The sequence below is a fragment of the Zerene cesonia genome, chromosome 4, assembly GCF_012273895.1.
Source record: "Zerene cesonia ecotype Mississippi chromosome 4, Zerene_cesonia_1.1, whole genome shotgun sequence".
Classification (NCBI taxonomy): Eukaryota; Metazoa; Arthropoda; class Insecta; order Lepidoptera; family Pieridae; genus Zerene; species Zerene cesonia.
In genome coordinates this window covers 2,021,919-2,038,658 of record NC_052105.1, presented here as the reverse complement: position 1 = coordinate 2,038,658, position 16,740 = coordinate 2,021,919, and the positions used below count along the sequence as shown (strand labels likewise).

Here is a 16,740-nt window from a genome sequence, read left to right as displayed (position 1 = left end):
TAGATGTAACCAAGAATAGCTGCGAGTGCTCTGGCTTAAATTCTTGATTAACCTGAGTCTACAAGAAACAGAATCACAGTAGTAGTAGTGGTTGTGAAATACGTCTCCATGAAACCTACATATCACAACGAACTATACTTACGATTGTTAATTTGTAGTTCAAATCCTAAAAAAATCTCTATCTGTTATTCGTTAGCTCCGTGAGTTTTCAACTGATTGGCCTAATTCATTTAGTGTTTGATAGGAAATGTCATTTTGTTCTACTTTAGAATCTGTATTGGTAGCTTCCCTCTCACGGACGGGATTATTTGTTGAAAAGAAATGATGTACACGAAAAAAAAATTCTGTTTAAATACAATCGCGCACGAAACTTTGTAAGCATGGAGGGATCGATGTTTGCTACTCTTTCATGTTAAAACTACTGAATGGATTTTAATATAACTTTGCAACACTATAGCTTTTACATCAGAACAAGCCATGAGCTACATAAATACTTGCATGCCCGTGGGTACGTCCTATATACCGATATATCCTACATACTCCATAGATAAATTATACAAACTGTTTACATTGATACTATCAACGTTAGAGTAAATAGAGCTTCAGGAGCTAAGTAGCTAGTAAAATTAAATTCACTCACGACTCAAGATAATTAAGTCACGACCAAATGCAATTAAGACAAGTAAATAGCTAATGCGGAGTGCATACAATTGTGAACGGCAAGAACCTCTAAGGTCTGAGTTGTATTCATTTATATTTAAATTATTTTCAGAGTTTTAAATTTAATTCATATTTTAAACATATGATAAAGGAATATTATAATAAAAATAGAATAAAGTGATAAAAGAAGAGAAAGAGATACAAATTTACAACATCAGTGATATCTGACATTTGTAAAAATTAATAATTTTATTTGTTTTTATGTCGTTTAATATGATGATTTTGTTTAATTTTACCACAGTTCCCTTTTTTGAGTACAACTGCTGCGAGTTATCAGCAAAGTGTTAATAGTCCATAATCGTAAAAGGTTATCTTTTAAATTTTAATGTAGGTAAATAACTACTATTTCAAAATGCTTCACATAACACTAATCTTTGCAAAATTTTATCGTAATACATATTATCATTTAACAGACTGTAATAATCATTATCATCAGCCCATATATGTTCCCACTTGAACACAGGCCTCCTATGAGGGTTCAGGATATAATCCACCACGCTGGTCAAGTGTAGATTGGTAGATATCACGTGTCGTCGAACTTTTAATTCTTGGACGTTTCCCTTCACCGTTTTGAGCAGTGATGATGTTACGCATACGCAGATAAATTGTAAAATCAATTTATTTCCTGCACGCTTGCCTAGTCTCGCACCCTGACTTGTCGTTATCAAGTCCGAGGTCCTCACAACTGCTTTTTGACTGTAATAATGTTATGTTACAAATAAAATAATTAATTTTACGCATATATAGTAGAGTTTTAACTTGTTATCCGCAAGAACGCGTTTTCTTTAGTTAGGACTAGTTGTAACTAAATTGATAGTTAGATAAAGCAACATTTCTCGAAAACAAATCAGTTTAGAATGTTCAAAATGAGGTTTTACTTCAGTCCTTATTGGTTTCTGTTTGAATGGTATACGCCCTGAAGAGGCTGGCTATTGGGGCGGCAAGCTCGCTTCTCTTTCTCGGTTCAAAGTCAACCTAACACGCTCGTCGCTTCGCTCCACGCTAGCCTTTGTTTATACTAAAAATTATGGATAATCATATAGTATATGCGTATAATAAAACAGTGAGCAGACCAATTCTGAACATAAAATTTTAAAAAGAGTAGTTACTATACCATATGGATGTCTTATAACACATACGTTATATGTATAGGTTAGCAATTTCTTCTCTGATTTCTGATTTTCTTCTTTCTCCTGTTTGTCTGTATCTCTGCATGTTCGCCAATCACTTAAAAACCACGAGGTAGATTTTGGCAAAATTTTAGTTTGCGATAGATCAACATTAGGATTTAGGTTCACGGAGACGATAAATACAATTTTTACTGGTAAATTGTCTCTCCAGAGCTTGCTAAACGAATAAAATATTTGCAAATTTATGAAGCGCACTCCGCCGTCTCTCAAATTCAGTCCATTAATAATAAAAAAATACAACCATCGTTAATCTACTTAGCTGGAATTGAAAACGTGGCGTTGGAGCCTGTAAGCTAAGATTCAATTTTTAGTAAAACAGCATTCATAAGATATTCTCGTGCATTCGACCATTGGTTGGTGTTAAAGTCACATATTATTATCTATTTTATAAACAGAAGTAAATTTATGATTTAACGAATGCGAAAGTAACTCTATCTCTTCTTCATGCCTAAACCACTGAACGGATTTATATGAGTATAATATTTTATGATTACTATAGGTTTATCTAATCAATATAGGTATCGAAAACTTGATACGGACATACGCGGGTGAAACCTCGGGGCGCAGCTAGTCCTTTATAATTTCAAACCATAATATTGCTGTACTGTTTTTAAAAAAATCATGCATTTACCCCGCCTAGATATTGAACGTATAACAAAGTCATTTCAAACGAATTCAATTCAAATACCCTCATTATACACATAGTTTTTGCTCTTAATGTTATTTAAAATTCAATATGACGGTCTAAGGCTTAAAATTTGTTCGCAATTAAGTCGGAGGTCTGCCACAATATTCGCTCCTTCAATAAAAAATTCATTACAAAAAAATTATATTCTCGTAAATTAAAATGTATTCGAAATACGAAATGGAAACGTATTTAAATTAATGAAAGGATACCGAATTTAATATTGAAGGCCCCTTTTAAATTTTGTCAAAAACGCAACATAAATGACGAATACTTACTCACTTTGAAGAAAAATGTAAATGAAATGAAAAGGGCGAGCCTATTTAAGAGTATTTTGTAATCACCATTTCCTGCATATTTTAAATACCTATAGGAGAATGCCTATAACCAGAGGTAGTACTAATATATGCTTTTAACAATACTTAATGTATTGTACTGAATAATTAATCTATTTTGTAACGATTAGCGACAGTATGAATTCAAATCAAAAGTTTATTGATTCCTGCCTTTCCCTTGAGAATTTATACTGTTATTGTACATACCTAATGGGTGTACGTTTTTTTTTACACATTTTACAGAAAAGTCCAAGTTATTACAATACTTTTATATTGATTCCTTTATTGCTTATACCTTCTTACTTAATCAGAACATTGTTAAGTACAATTGCTATGAATTAAGACACCATGCTCTAAATTAGAAGGGACATAAAAATTATCGAGAAAAATAGTAACACTAGTATACTATTATGTTATCTGCGGTAAGATTGTATGTTTTCCGTACATATGCTTACAAATACTTTATTAATATTCAATATTTACGACAAATACCGAACAAAGGAGAAATTTGAACCATGTGCTTGAACATACACAAATAACATGAAGTCTTTGCTACGGTAAAATTTTCCACAGACGATCAACTACCCAATCTTTAATCCATATCATTAAGGTATTGCGATTTGTGAGTACGTAGTTGCATATATATAAAACAGATATCATTAATATTTGAACAATAAACACGCGTAGGTCTACATCAAAAGGGAGCCTGAATACCATAGATTCGGCGCTTGTCAACGTAATACGTTTAGGGTTAACCCTAACAGCTTACAAGCATATAATCACTCCGGTAAAGTAGACGGAGGTCCAAAATAAGCCACAGACCTGCGAAACCCGAAGCAATACAAATAAATAGCTTCATGAATTATGCGAGGATGATTTTGCGAGTATTCTGTGCAGACTTAAACCCCCATTCGTGGCATTGCCCGCAATTTATATAAGATAGTGGGAGCGGTAATACTCTGCATTGATAAGGCTATTAGCTCTTGGTGATTACACATGATTGTGTTATAAATGAGATATTAAATACGTATGAAATTCGTATTCGCGTACTTAACTATGCGAGGAGTAAGCTAGATCTCAGTGAAATCGTTGATTTGCTTTCGATAGAAATTAAATGCAATTAAAATATTGTAAATTTTAAACAAATAGTACCAATACGTATACCAAATTGAATTGGATATATAATGTAAGTGCAGCATATATGTATAAGGATGTAGGCATCGAAATATAATATAATATTCATTTATTCGAGCAAATATAAAAACTCATTTTATTACTAACAATATGCTTAATTTTTAATGCTCGTAATTTACCTAAAATTGATATAATTCATATATTTATTTATTTATTTACACTTTAATGTACAATACACATACAGTTAACAAAACCAATAAACAATATCTATTGTACAATTTGGCGGCCTTATCGCTTTGAAGCGATTTCTTCCAGGCAACCTTTGGATACAGGAAATATAAATTTTGGAAAGGTAGAAAGTGTATAAATACATACAAGAAAGTGTACAAATATATAGATAAGAATAGAATTCATATATATGAGACATTACTACAAAAGCACTGTTCAATGCCTATTAATTATATTGTACAGTGCAGTACGTTATTAATTTTTAATAAGTGGACTAAACACACGACACGACACGAATAAAATTACACGACAATTTCACGCCACTTTCTCTAAACAATCTTTAAAGAAACCTACGAACTGTAATAAAAGAACTCGTAACTTAAACCATGTAAACTCATCAATGGCTCTCAAAGCTCAACCGATTAAACGAGCGGAGGGAAAGAAAAATGCGAAGAGGAACTAATTTGATCCGATAAAACACAGGTTCGATTGCAATCTACGGAGATAAGACGCTAATGTAACATCGTCAATACCATAAATTTGATTCTACTACAGGTAGGTCCCTCCCCATATTAAAATGTAAATCACACGGCCGATTTAATTTCAGGCTTGGAGTAGCACGTTGGGAGGTAATACAGAGGTGCGAGCGGATTATACCAGCTATTTGAACTTTGTTTACTCGACTGCACTAGGAGGAAGCTTATGTTTTTCAATATATGTGTGGTTTCTTGAGCATTCTCTATATCACTAATGGTTGAATGAATATGACTTTCCGAGCGGCCGTTTCTTTAAATTCCATACACGATTATGAATATTTATGATTACACTTCATGAGTATTTACGTGTAGAAACACAAAAAAGATTGCACAAAACCTGTCATATTTGCTTCGCTTAAATTTCAAGATGCACGTTTTGAGTCACATACCTGAGCGTTTCGGCGTCATAAAATTTTATGATGTAATAATTCAGATCGATCACTGTCTAACGACATGTGTGCTAGGTCCAAATATCAGCTTATTACGGTTCATATTTACACTGATGGCACTTAAGGCTGGTTTTAGAGTCACGCTGACGGCGCGCTGACCGTCGGTGCTGACAGCTGAAATGTACGAACCTCTATGAAGCGTTTTAGAATAACGCGTAGGAATCCGAACGCACAGTTGTCACTTGTCGTATCTTATCAGCGGCCAGCATTCAATTTGTTATTTTAATTAATTATATTAACTAGTTATCGTGCACTTAAATATATATCTATTGCTTTTAAATATTTATAGATAAAACAGTCCATGAGTGTGGCATCTTTTATATTATATTTAGAGCACGTTCGCTTAAAAATACTGCGTCTGATCTCGCTCCGGCTATATCAGTCGGACTATAAGCAAGTAGGTACGTTTTACGTTTTTTTGTGTTAACTGATCGTTATTTATAACTTCATTATTGATAGGTATAAAGTACGAACAGGACCAAAGATAATAATGTCTTGTAAATTTTCTGTAGTATTGCTACAATGATATAAAGGGTGACGACCCTACAACTTGAAGTCTAGCTTTTACTAACCCACCTCTATACAAACAAAAGAAATTATCGCCTCCGAACTGTCTGCATACTAAATTTAATCCATATATAAATAAAAAAATTACCAATCGTAAAACTCGAAAATGGGTTGATCAATTCGGATAAATTTTTATGTTTTTATTGAGGTTCCTATGGAGAGTACAAACATACCACGGGTGAAGCCGGGGCGGACCGCTAGTACTAAATAAACGATCAAGATTCAGTATTAAGCCGCCATCTCCTACAGTTTAGGCGTTGGTCACATTTCATTGTAGCTAGTTGGCTCATCCACACCCGAGGCGCGTGAGACCGAACAAATTGCACTAAACTGCTGACCTCTTGAAATATTCACGACCTAAAGTAATCGAAATATCTTTATACTGTTACCTTAAAAGACAGTAAATTCACTTCTTTACTAGTATACCACCTTATTTGTAGGATCTTATAACAAAAAAAAAAGAAAAGGAATAAGCATTTGATTCTAATTTTTTTAATATTATTGAATTATTGAATAACTGTTTGATTCTTTGATATCCAAAGTTATGTTACTGTTATTGTGATTGATGGGGTTAGCATCTCTTATAACAGAGGTGCATGTAAAATTATCGAATTCTGTAATACTGTGTTCTGTTATACTATTGTCAATGGAATGAGCAGGTTGTAATTTTGTTTGAGAGTCTGTGGTGATATGATTTGATTTTAATTGCTCATTTGATAAGTAATTATTATGCGAATAAAAATCTTGATCATTACGTTTTAATCTTCTCTTGTAGGTAACATAGCATTTTTTTATTACTAACTTATCTTCAAGCTCATTATAACTGAATACTTTTATACAATCCTTAAATTGGAGAATTTGTTTGCTATATGGTTTACATACTATAATATTTACATATCTATAATTCTTGGATTGATTAGCTTTTACCTCCAACAAGATCATTTCATTTTTGGTATAGCATATAGCATATATTTTATAGGATACTTATAAATAAAAAGAATAACTAATCAATACTATCTCTTTAATACTATTATTGCATGATGTAGGTAACACTACAAGGAAATTAGGCTTATTTTTAATTAATTACTAACTATACAACTGGTAAAATCCTTCTCTTTTAACTAAAAACCTTATATAATAATAAACTTACCCCACCATTCTCTATAATATAAATTATGTCTTAATAATTAACACAACACTTCGTCACTTCACATTAATCCATGATTAAAATTTTTTACAAATTGCATCTTCAAGTGATTTGGATGTTGAATACAAGTATTTGATTGAACTAAAAACAATGCAAAAGAAGAAATATTTAGACAAATGTGTCTAATAGTGTAATAACACTAATAATTCTCTGATCGTTTTATCCAACATCGTTATATGATCAGAACATAGTTGTTTTTTATTAATGTTTTTTCTAATCTGTATTTCCTTTCGGATACTTTACGTCAATTTTTATTTATAATCGTAATATCGATTTGGTTTGTAATAGGATTGTAGTGTTATTGTGACTTTAATTATTGATAAGATAGTTGAGTTTTAAAATCACAAATATTTTTTTTTATATATTTATACATAAAAAGTACATATATTCTCATAAATAATTTAATACGAATCTCAATCTGCATCAAATCCAATCAAAGCTGAATACTTGACTAAAAAGAGTCCTCCAAATATGAATGCACTTGAAATTATCATTTCATAGATAAGATACCAGTTAATTTACAACTTTACCATTTAATCAATAACAGGGAATCACTATTAGAAAGAATTTAAAAAAACAATTAAAAAAATGCATGCCAAATTTTTAAGAATTCAGATGGTACATAGGAGTAATGAGACATTAACTTATTTATTTGTTATAAGGTATAAAAAACAAAAACAAAGCTTGTGAAATTATACAATTGGCCGCTTTATCCCATTAATAATTTCTTATAGCGTAAAAATAATAAATAGAATAAGAAAACATACATAAATAGTAAGTACAAAATATACTCGAATACAAAACAAATGAATACTTAAAAGTAATATTTCAAATTAAAATTACCTATATTACTTTGTTATAATTTAATTCCCAGTGTATATTAACCTAAGTATTTAATTTTTTCTAATCTATGAACACAATATTAACATTTAAATTAACTCGTATATATTAACAATGTTTAAATGGAATCATAATTTTTCGTACTTCCACGTGCTTATCTTGAAATACAAATTTCATTCATCCATTCTGGATTATTAATATTAAATACTAATTAATGAATTTCAGATCCACAATGTTAAACAATAAATAAATTTAGCCATTAAACCATAGATTCAATGCTCTTAGATCTGGACAAATTTACTAGTTTCGGGATATTGCTTTCATCTTCCATTGCAACAGAATTTTGCATTGTATTTGTCACATTTTTCGATATAAAGCAAGCATATATTCCAAAACATAAGAGTCCTATTACACAAGCAGATGGAATTACAACCAAGGCTGTGTTCAATGCAGTCCAAAAACCAGAGTCTTCGTCATATATTGGACTTTCTGTTGTGGTTGACTCTGATGTCCCAATTTCTCCTACAGTTGTTATTTCATTCGTTGTCGACTCTGGATACCTAGTATTTTCTGTTGTAATGTTTATTTCTATAGTAGTTGACGTAGGGTTTGAATCAACGATTGTTGTGAGAGTTGATAGCGATTCAGGAGGACTTGTAATATCTGTCGGTAATTTAGAGGTCGAAGGTGTGTCAATTATTGAACCTGTAGTAGATGCTGAAGTTGATGAAAAGTCAGTAACTTCTGACGTAATAACAACAGTGGAAGGATATTCAGTTGTAACTGTACTAACAAAGTCTGATGTGGAAGAACCGGGCGTAGTTGTAGAATCATATGTCGATATTGTAGTTTCTTGTGTGTTTGTTGTGTCTGTTATTTCTGAGATAGTATTTGAAGTTGAAGGCAACTCAGTGTTAATATTATCAGTGGTAGAAACCACTGCATCTGTTGTCGTAGAAATATCAGACGTTGGTAATGTAGAAAATTCTGTAGTTGAAGGAAGGTCAGTTATGTTAGTAGTCATTATAGAAGTTGATGGAAATTCAGTGTGAATTGTAGAACTTACAGGTTCCGTCTCGGTCATAATTGGCGTTGTTGTAGGATCATCTGTTGTTGTTGTTGTATCTTGCGTTATTGTAGTATATGTTGTTTCCGGTGTGGAATAAGTTGTGGATAGTATCTCAGTATTGACATTATCAGTGGTAGATACAACTGAGTCAGTTACCGTAGAAAATTCAATCGTTGGTAGTGTAGAAGAATCTGTAGTGGAAAACAGGTCAGTTATGTCAGTAGTAGTTATAGAAGTCGATGAAAATTCGGTTTGAGTGCTAGGATTTAAAGATTCCGTCGAGGTTGTATCTGATTGTGTTGTAAGATCATCTGTCACTGTTATTGTACTTTCTTCCGTGGGGAAATAGTCTGTTGTAGTGTCATTTATTGTTGTCGTGGATTCTTGTGTTATTGTAGTATCTGTTATTTCTAGTGTTGAAGGTAATTCAGTGTTTAAATTATCAGTCGTAGAGATAACTGAGCTGGTTATCGTAGAAAGTTCAATCGTTGGTAGTGTAGTAAATTCAGTTGTGGAAGGAAGATCAGTAACATCTGACGTAATTATAGAAGTGGATTGAAATTCATCACATGAAGTAGTACTTAAATATTCCGTCACAGTTGTATTAAATTGTGTGGTAGGGTTATTTGTCGCGTTAATTGTACTCTCTTCTGTAAAGTCATAATCTGTAGTCTCTGAAGTAAAAACAGGAGTCGATGGAACATTTGTTGGATCAAGCGTACTTACAAATTCTGTTGTGTGTGTGCTCGTTGTTGTTGTAGGTTCATGTGTTGTTGTTGAGTCTTGTATAAATGTAGTTCCTGTTGTTTCTGGCATAGAATAAGTTGTTGATGGCCACTCAGTGCTGATATTATAAGTGGTAGACACCACTGAATCGGTTATCGTAGAAAGTTCAAATGTTGGAGGCGTAATAAATTCTGTGGTGGAAGGAAAGTCCGTTGTAATTATAGAAGTCGATGGTAATTCAGTTTGAATAGTAGTACTGACAAATTCTGTTGTGGATGCATCGGGCGTCGTTGGAAGATCTTCTGTCGAGATTATTGTACTCTGTTTTGTAGGGAATAAATCTGGTGTCTCTGAAGTACTAATTGAAGTCGTTGGTGGAAAATCTGTTGGAATCATAGTACTGATGAAATCTGTTGTATAGGCGTCTGTCATTGTTGTAGGTTCTTGTGTAATTGTAGGGTGTGTCATTTCTAGTGTAGACATTGAAGGCAAATCAGTGGCGATATAATCAGTTGTAGAGATAACTGAGTCAGTCGTCGTGGAAATTTCAAACGCTGGTGTTGTAGTATATTCTGTAGTAGAAAGAAGCTCAGTAACGTCTGTAGTTATTATAGATGGTAATTCAGTTTGGGTCATAGTACTAAACATTTCTGTTGAGGATGCGCCTGACGTTGTTGGAAGATCTTCTGGCGAAATCATAGTACTAATTTCTGTAGTTGAATAATCTGTAGTCTCAGTAATAATTGAAGATGGAAAATCTGTTGTAAGGTCATCTAGCGCTGTTGTAGGATCTTTTTCGATTGTAGTATCTGTTATTTCTTGTGTAGTATCAGATGTTGAAAGTGATTCCGAGTTTATATCATCAGTCGTAGATATCACTGAGTCGGTAATCGTAAAATAATCATTGGTCGGTATTTTAGTAAAGTCCGTACTTGAAGGAAGGTCAGTAACGGCAGTAGTTATCATAGAAGTCGATGGAAATTCAGTTTGAGTACTAGTACTAACAAATTCTGTTGTGGATTCATTGGGCATTGTTGTAAGATCTTCTGTCGATAGTATTGTACTCTCTTCCGTAGAATAAAAATCTGTCGTCTCTAAAGTATTCATTGAAGTTGATTCTGGATAATCTGTTGGAAATCTTGTACTGATAAAATCTGTTGTATATGCATCTGTGACTGTTATAAGGTCATCTGTCGCTATTGTAGGGTCTTTTGTAATTGTAGGATCTGCTGTTTCTGGCGTAGACGTTGAAGGCAAATCAGTGCTTATATCAACAGTCGTAGACACAACTGAGTTAGTCGGAGACATAATTTTTGATGTTGTGGTGAATTCTACAGTTGAAGGAAGATCAGTAATATCAGTTGTAATAGCAGAAGTGGATGGCAATTCTGTCTGGATTGTAGAAGTGACGAATTCTGTGGTGGATTCCCTTGGAATTGTTGTAGGATCATTTGTTGCTACTGTATTAGCGTCAGTAAGGAAAGAATCTGTAGTCTCGGAAATAATTAAAGTTGATGGGAAATCTGGTGGATTTATCGTACTGACAGATTCTTTCGGGAACAGATTTTTTACATAATCATTTGTAAAATTGCTTAAGTCATTATTTATGCTACATTTTAATTTCGGCAATTTAGAAGATTCTGCTATGTTAGTAAATACTTCATTTTTCAGGGAAGATGGTACATCTATAAATTCTACGCAATGTTGACTTAAAACAATCAATGTTTTATTATTATTCGATGAGTTTGTATGTAGGTTATTAGTATTATCGAGTGCATGGTACGGTTTATATAACTTTATTAAGGACTGGTTCAATACCATCTGTACCAGCAATTTATCCTGAAAAAGGTAAGATGTTTAAATACTATCTAATACAAAGAAGCATATAAATATACATAGAATATAGATATAGAGATCTCTATAGAGATCTTTATACATATGAATATTTTTTTTAAAAAAGCGCGAAAAAGATATTGTTAAGTTTTTAAGCTAAATATAATTTTACATTAAATAAAAAAAAAATTTCAATCAAATCAAAATGGATTTCTGAAATGCTTACTTTAATATTTGTATCCCTAATTTTCTTTCTTTCTGAATAGTCATTCTCAAATATTCTACATATTTTCATACAACCGTCGTCACACTTTATAACTAACACATTTCTTTCACTTAACACATGGTTTAAAAGTATGCTTATCTTCTTTACATCACTGTCAACTAAATTGTACAACTTCGCAATGTAGTACTGAAAGTTATCTATCGTCACTAAAAATTTACCCGTACTCATATGATTTCCAAAAATTGTATCGACTTTTTTAGTCTCATAATTGTTATAATCATTGTTAGATTGAGAATGTACAATTAGCAACGCACAAAACATGATACTAATTTTCAGCATAATGATATAGAAATGAAGTTCTAATAGGCCATTATTTAATGGTATGCTACGAAGGTTTATCTTGATTCATATTATCTGATTCTTCATTCATTATCTTAGATATAATCTATGATAACAGTCCCTTAGACTCTTTTATGTGACTTATCTACCGCCTTACTTAAAATCTGTTCACCATAATAATTTAATGCCACCAAAAATAGAATAAACTATGATAAGCTGCTGGTTCTTTAGACTGGCAAAAATGTTTCACATTTAAACTATTCGATGGAAAGTTTAACTAAGTCATGTATTTCATTTTTTTATTCATGTAGATTATACTGGTTTTCTGGTTTTCCTGTGATGATCATAACTCATTTTCGGTCAATGAATTTTGACTGTAAAATACATATACACATGCCAAACTATATACTAACGTGCTACGCTCCTATTGGTCGTAGGGTGATATAACATGTATGTATTAGTAGATGGACAAACACAAAAATTAAGACGTTCACCCAAAAAGCTTCAACTTGAATAAAATTGAAATTCACGTGTTTATGAATGCTAGATGTGTAAAGATTTGAACGTTATTATCTTATATATAAAATTCTCGCGTCACAATGTTAGTTACTTTACTCCTCCGAAACGGGTGGACCAATTCAAATGAAATTTTGTGTGCATATCGGGTAGGTCTGAGAATCAGCCAACATCTATTTTTTATAACCCAAAATGATAAGAATAAGGCAGAACAGCGTTTTCCGGGTCAGCCAGTAATATATGAATTATATTTAGCCACGATCCCAGAAAAGATTTGTGCTATTTTATGCTGTGGAAATCCAGATCTTATATTATTTTCTTCTAGATTCTTATATTATTTATTTTTGGTGTACGACGGAAGTAATACTTCAATTAGTGAGCGATAACAATCTTCTCCTTCGATTATTTAATAATCACACACATTAGAAGTTAATTATGAAAAATAGTGTAGATACCATTAGATATTAATTAAAAAAAAATATTATACACGATTTGAAGATGATTACTTACTGATAATGATTAGAAGATACCTAATACCTAATGATAGTACCTTATGAGAATTTTAAATAAAAAAAAAAAATGTTTTAGCATAGGAACAGGATCTGTAATACTATAAATGGGTGAATACGAAATAGTACTTAAATAAAATTATTCACAGAAAATGAATACACTAGAGGTGAAGAAAAGAAATAAGGGAAAATACGTTTTTAATTTTTCATCTACCAGAACAATATACTCAAAATATCTTCTTTTATCTTAAACCAAATATTAAACTCTGTAATTACAATATATAAGACACAAAACCAAATCATTCTAGAATCCATGCCAAAATTAATAATATTAGAACATAAAAAGATCAGTCAAATAAGGGACTCCTTTGAAAGCTATTTAAAATCTTATCAACTAAACAAAACACAAGTAAGAAAAACATAATATTTAGATTTATTTTCCAGTAAAATATTTTTCAACGCTGTCGCTTGCTTTTACCGTAAAATGAAAAGTATATTGCCCATGGGAGGCCGTAAACTTTCAAATAGATGTCTCAAATAAATAATATTTGAGTTCCAGTGGCTTTAGGGACGTAACTACAGGAATTATAGCAACCGTTATAAAGATTTATCGATGCAAATACCTCCGTCGCATTTTATGATGTGATATTTAGAGGCCCGCTCCCAAAACCTTTAGCGACAGAACTGTTCGATAATCCTTCAAATGTTTTGTGTTTCTAATCTTATATTCTAAAATTAAGTACGCCACAATAACTACAATATTAAGGTAGCATCATTACGCTTTTTTTATTACCTTGTTGATCTATAGATACCAAATGGATAGACATTTCCTTACCTGGATAACTTTTCACGGCTAGCATATCTCAAATGGCTATTTCAAAAGCAAATCTAAGCATCAAAGATGAAAACATCAAATTAGCAGTAGTACTTAAGCCGGAAAATACATCTGTGCGTGTAGCACTTAGGGATCACGTAAATGTCCACTGGTGAATTTTTATTTTAATCATTTAGTAGTTCATGAGATTAGCGCAAACAAACTAATAAATTTTTCAGCTTTATAATATTAGCAGAGATCCCTTATCATCTCCTCAAATGACCACAAATTTGTTAAGAATGTAAATAAATTCCTAGTTTAATTTAAATTTTATAGTGCAAATGCCACTTGGGTTTATCTTAATATTTATCAAAAGACTAATTTAATAGTCCAAACAGCTATTTACTAAAAAATTTTGACTTTAAGTAAAGGGATTTCATAAAAACCTTTTTCGATCGAGCACCGAAATCCTGCTGGAATTTTGGGTGAATTTTGCGAAACAGATGCGTTTAGATGGGTGAATTTTTATTCGTCGTATAGCTTTGTAAATTAACAATCAATAGTACATCTAACTACAATAATGAATCCATCAATTATCACGGTTGCAGGTGGTAGCACATGTGTCCCGTATGGTAATAGGTAATATAATATTAAATAGGAATAATGAACCTCTACATATAGCTATAAAACTATCTAGTAAAAATAATTTTTACTTTTATTTTAGAAGCGGTGTAACACATATTGTTAAACACATTGCCGCTATTTAAAGAAAATCTTTCTTGCACTATATATAAATTCTGCAATGTACTAGCTACAAAGACAAATTTCATTATAGTTTTATTTAAAACTTGGCACTACGAATATTTATATTCCATTGTGTCTGTTACTATGTAAAGATCTATAAAAAGTATATGTCATCAATCTAAATTGACCAATCTAATTTCAATCATGATTATTTAACTATTTCTTCAATATGGCGTAAAAATGGCGTGGCGTCATTATTTTATGAAAGTTGCTCGAATAATTTAATTTGACGTTATTTACTTGAGAGAGCGCTGATAGGGGTTTATAAGTAAAATCATTGTTTAGGATGTTGAGAGTTGATTAACTGAGAGGTAGTTAAACAATAGATCACGTATTTTTTTATGAGTAAGGCTGTATAAGTTTACTAATCTAAAAATTTGCTTGTTGCTACTTACTTTGTTGGGCGTCAAATAACATTAACATTTCACCTATAGATTCTATGCCTCTATATATTTTTCACCATCAGCCCATACATGCTTCCACTGCTGCGACACAGGCCTATCCTGTGAGGGTATAATCCACCACGGATGGCCAAGTTCGGATTGACAGATGTCATATGTCCTCGAACTTTTAATTCTTGAACATGCCGGTTTCCTCACGATGTTTACCATCACCGTTTTGAGCAGTTGTGATGTTCCCACATACACAGATAAATAGAAAAATCAATTTATTTCCAGCACGCTCGCCTAGTCTCGAACCCCCGACTTATTGATTGTCAGTCCGAGGTCTTCACCTCTGAGCCACCACTGCTGTATATTATCATTAGTGGTAACTCGTTATCCCCGAGAATAAATCTTCTTAGTAAGTGTTTAGAAATAGCATAAGCTATGAAGTTTTTCCCTATTTAACATAATTTAAAGTTTTAAGACAAAAATTACGCTTACAATTATAACATCTTATTAAAACTTCTTTCTTCAAATGTTAGAAATAAATAAGGAAAATGTATCCAACGAACAATGTTCGTATCCAAAGTATTTTTATAAGAGTATCCGAAAAGTTCACAATGTCAAACCCAAACTTTCAATATTGGATTCCTTTCAAGTTGAAATGACCAATTTTGTCTGTTACATTCGACGGACAAAGCGGGCTTGACGGTTTATTTTATTTCATTATTTTATGTGCGTTTTAAATCATTTATTTCATTTTCATTTATTACTTTGTGGAGATCACACATTGTTAGGATATAGATGCATATAATTTTACTAGATCCAACCTCTCTTAAAAGATTTCTCTTTACACATCGAGTCTCGTAAGTTCATTCAACTACATAATTTTTTTCAACTTTATTGACTAAAATTAATAGTTCCATTTTTAAAGAGACTATAATTGCAATTATAGTTAAACATATGATTTGTCAAACTTCAAATTTAAAAATGTAGTTTGTGCCATAAGTTTCCAATAACGTTATAATACTCCACAAAACGGAGTCACAGAAAATGATATCGGTTATTTTAATTCAACGCCAGAATTCTTTATACCCTCTTTTCATACCAATTTGAGCATAAAACGCTCTCCAACCACAAGCTATCAAAGCAGGTTTTGAATAGCAAAGAATCAAATGAGAATAGAATTCAAACAGTTCTTGTAACTTATGGTTAGAATTGAGAACACCTGCCGTTGAAGTTTCAGCTTTCCGTCGAATCTGAATTAGAATAGGGCTTGATTAGACTGACTTCATCGAGCTGAAACGTTCATAAATGAAACTTTATAGATGTTTAGTAAGTTCAAGTTAATATTAATCTTGTAAATTTGAAAACCTTCGCTTTAGTTGCATTTAAATGACGGTGTTTGCGATACGGGTTCAGAGAGCTTTCCATTATAGTACCCTAGTGCAGAAGCTCAGGTCAAGCAAGCGTTCTCATTAAGTACTTAACCTGGTTTTTTATTAGTAAGCAAACTATCCAGAGGTACCCAGTATTTCTCGAAACATCAGTCAGCAATCACGTATAGAAAGCTTGTCAAGACAGTAAGAGCAGAGAACATCGAATATTACTATCATTAGAGAAAGGAGAG

General features: G+C 32.1%; 1 protein-coding gene across 1 annotated transcript; it reads right to left on the bottom strand.

Moving 5' to 3' along the window:
* Positions 1–8,150: 8,150 nt before the first annotated feature.
* On the bottom strand, positions 8,151–11,507 carry LOC119839775 (mucin-5AC-like). The gene has a single exon (XM_038366215.1). The coding sequence runs from the start codon at positions 11,505–11,507 to the stop codon at positions 8,151–8,153; it is 3,357 nt and encodes a 1,118-aa protein (XP_038222143.1).
* Positions 11,508–16,740: the final 5,233 nt, after the last annotated feature.

Coding starts and splice junctions, on each gene's coding strand:
- LOC119839775 (XM_038366215.1), bottom strand. CDS start 11,507: ATGGTATTGAACCAGTCCTTAATAAAGTTATATAAACCGTACCATGCA.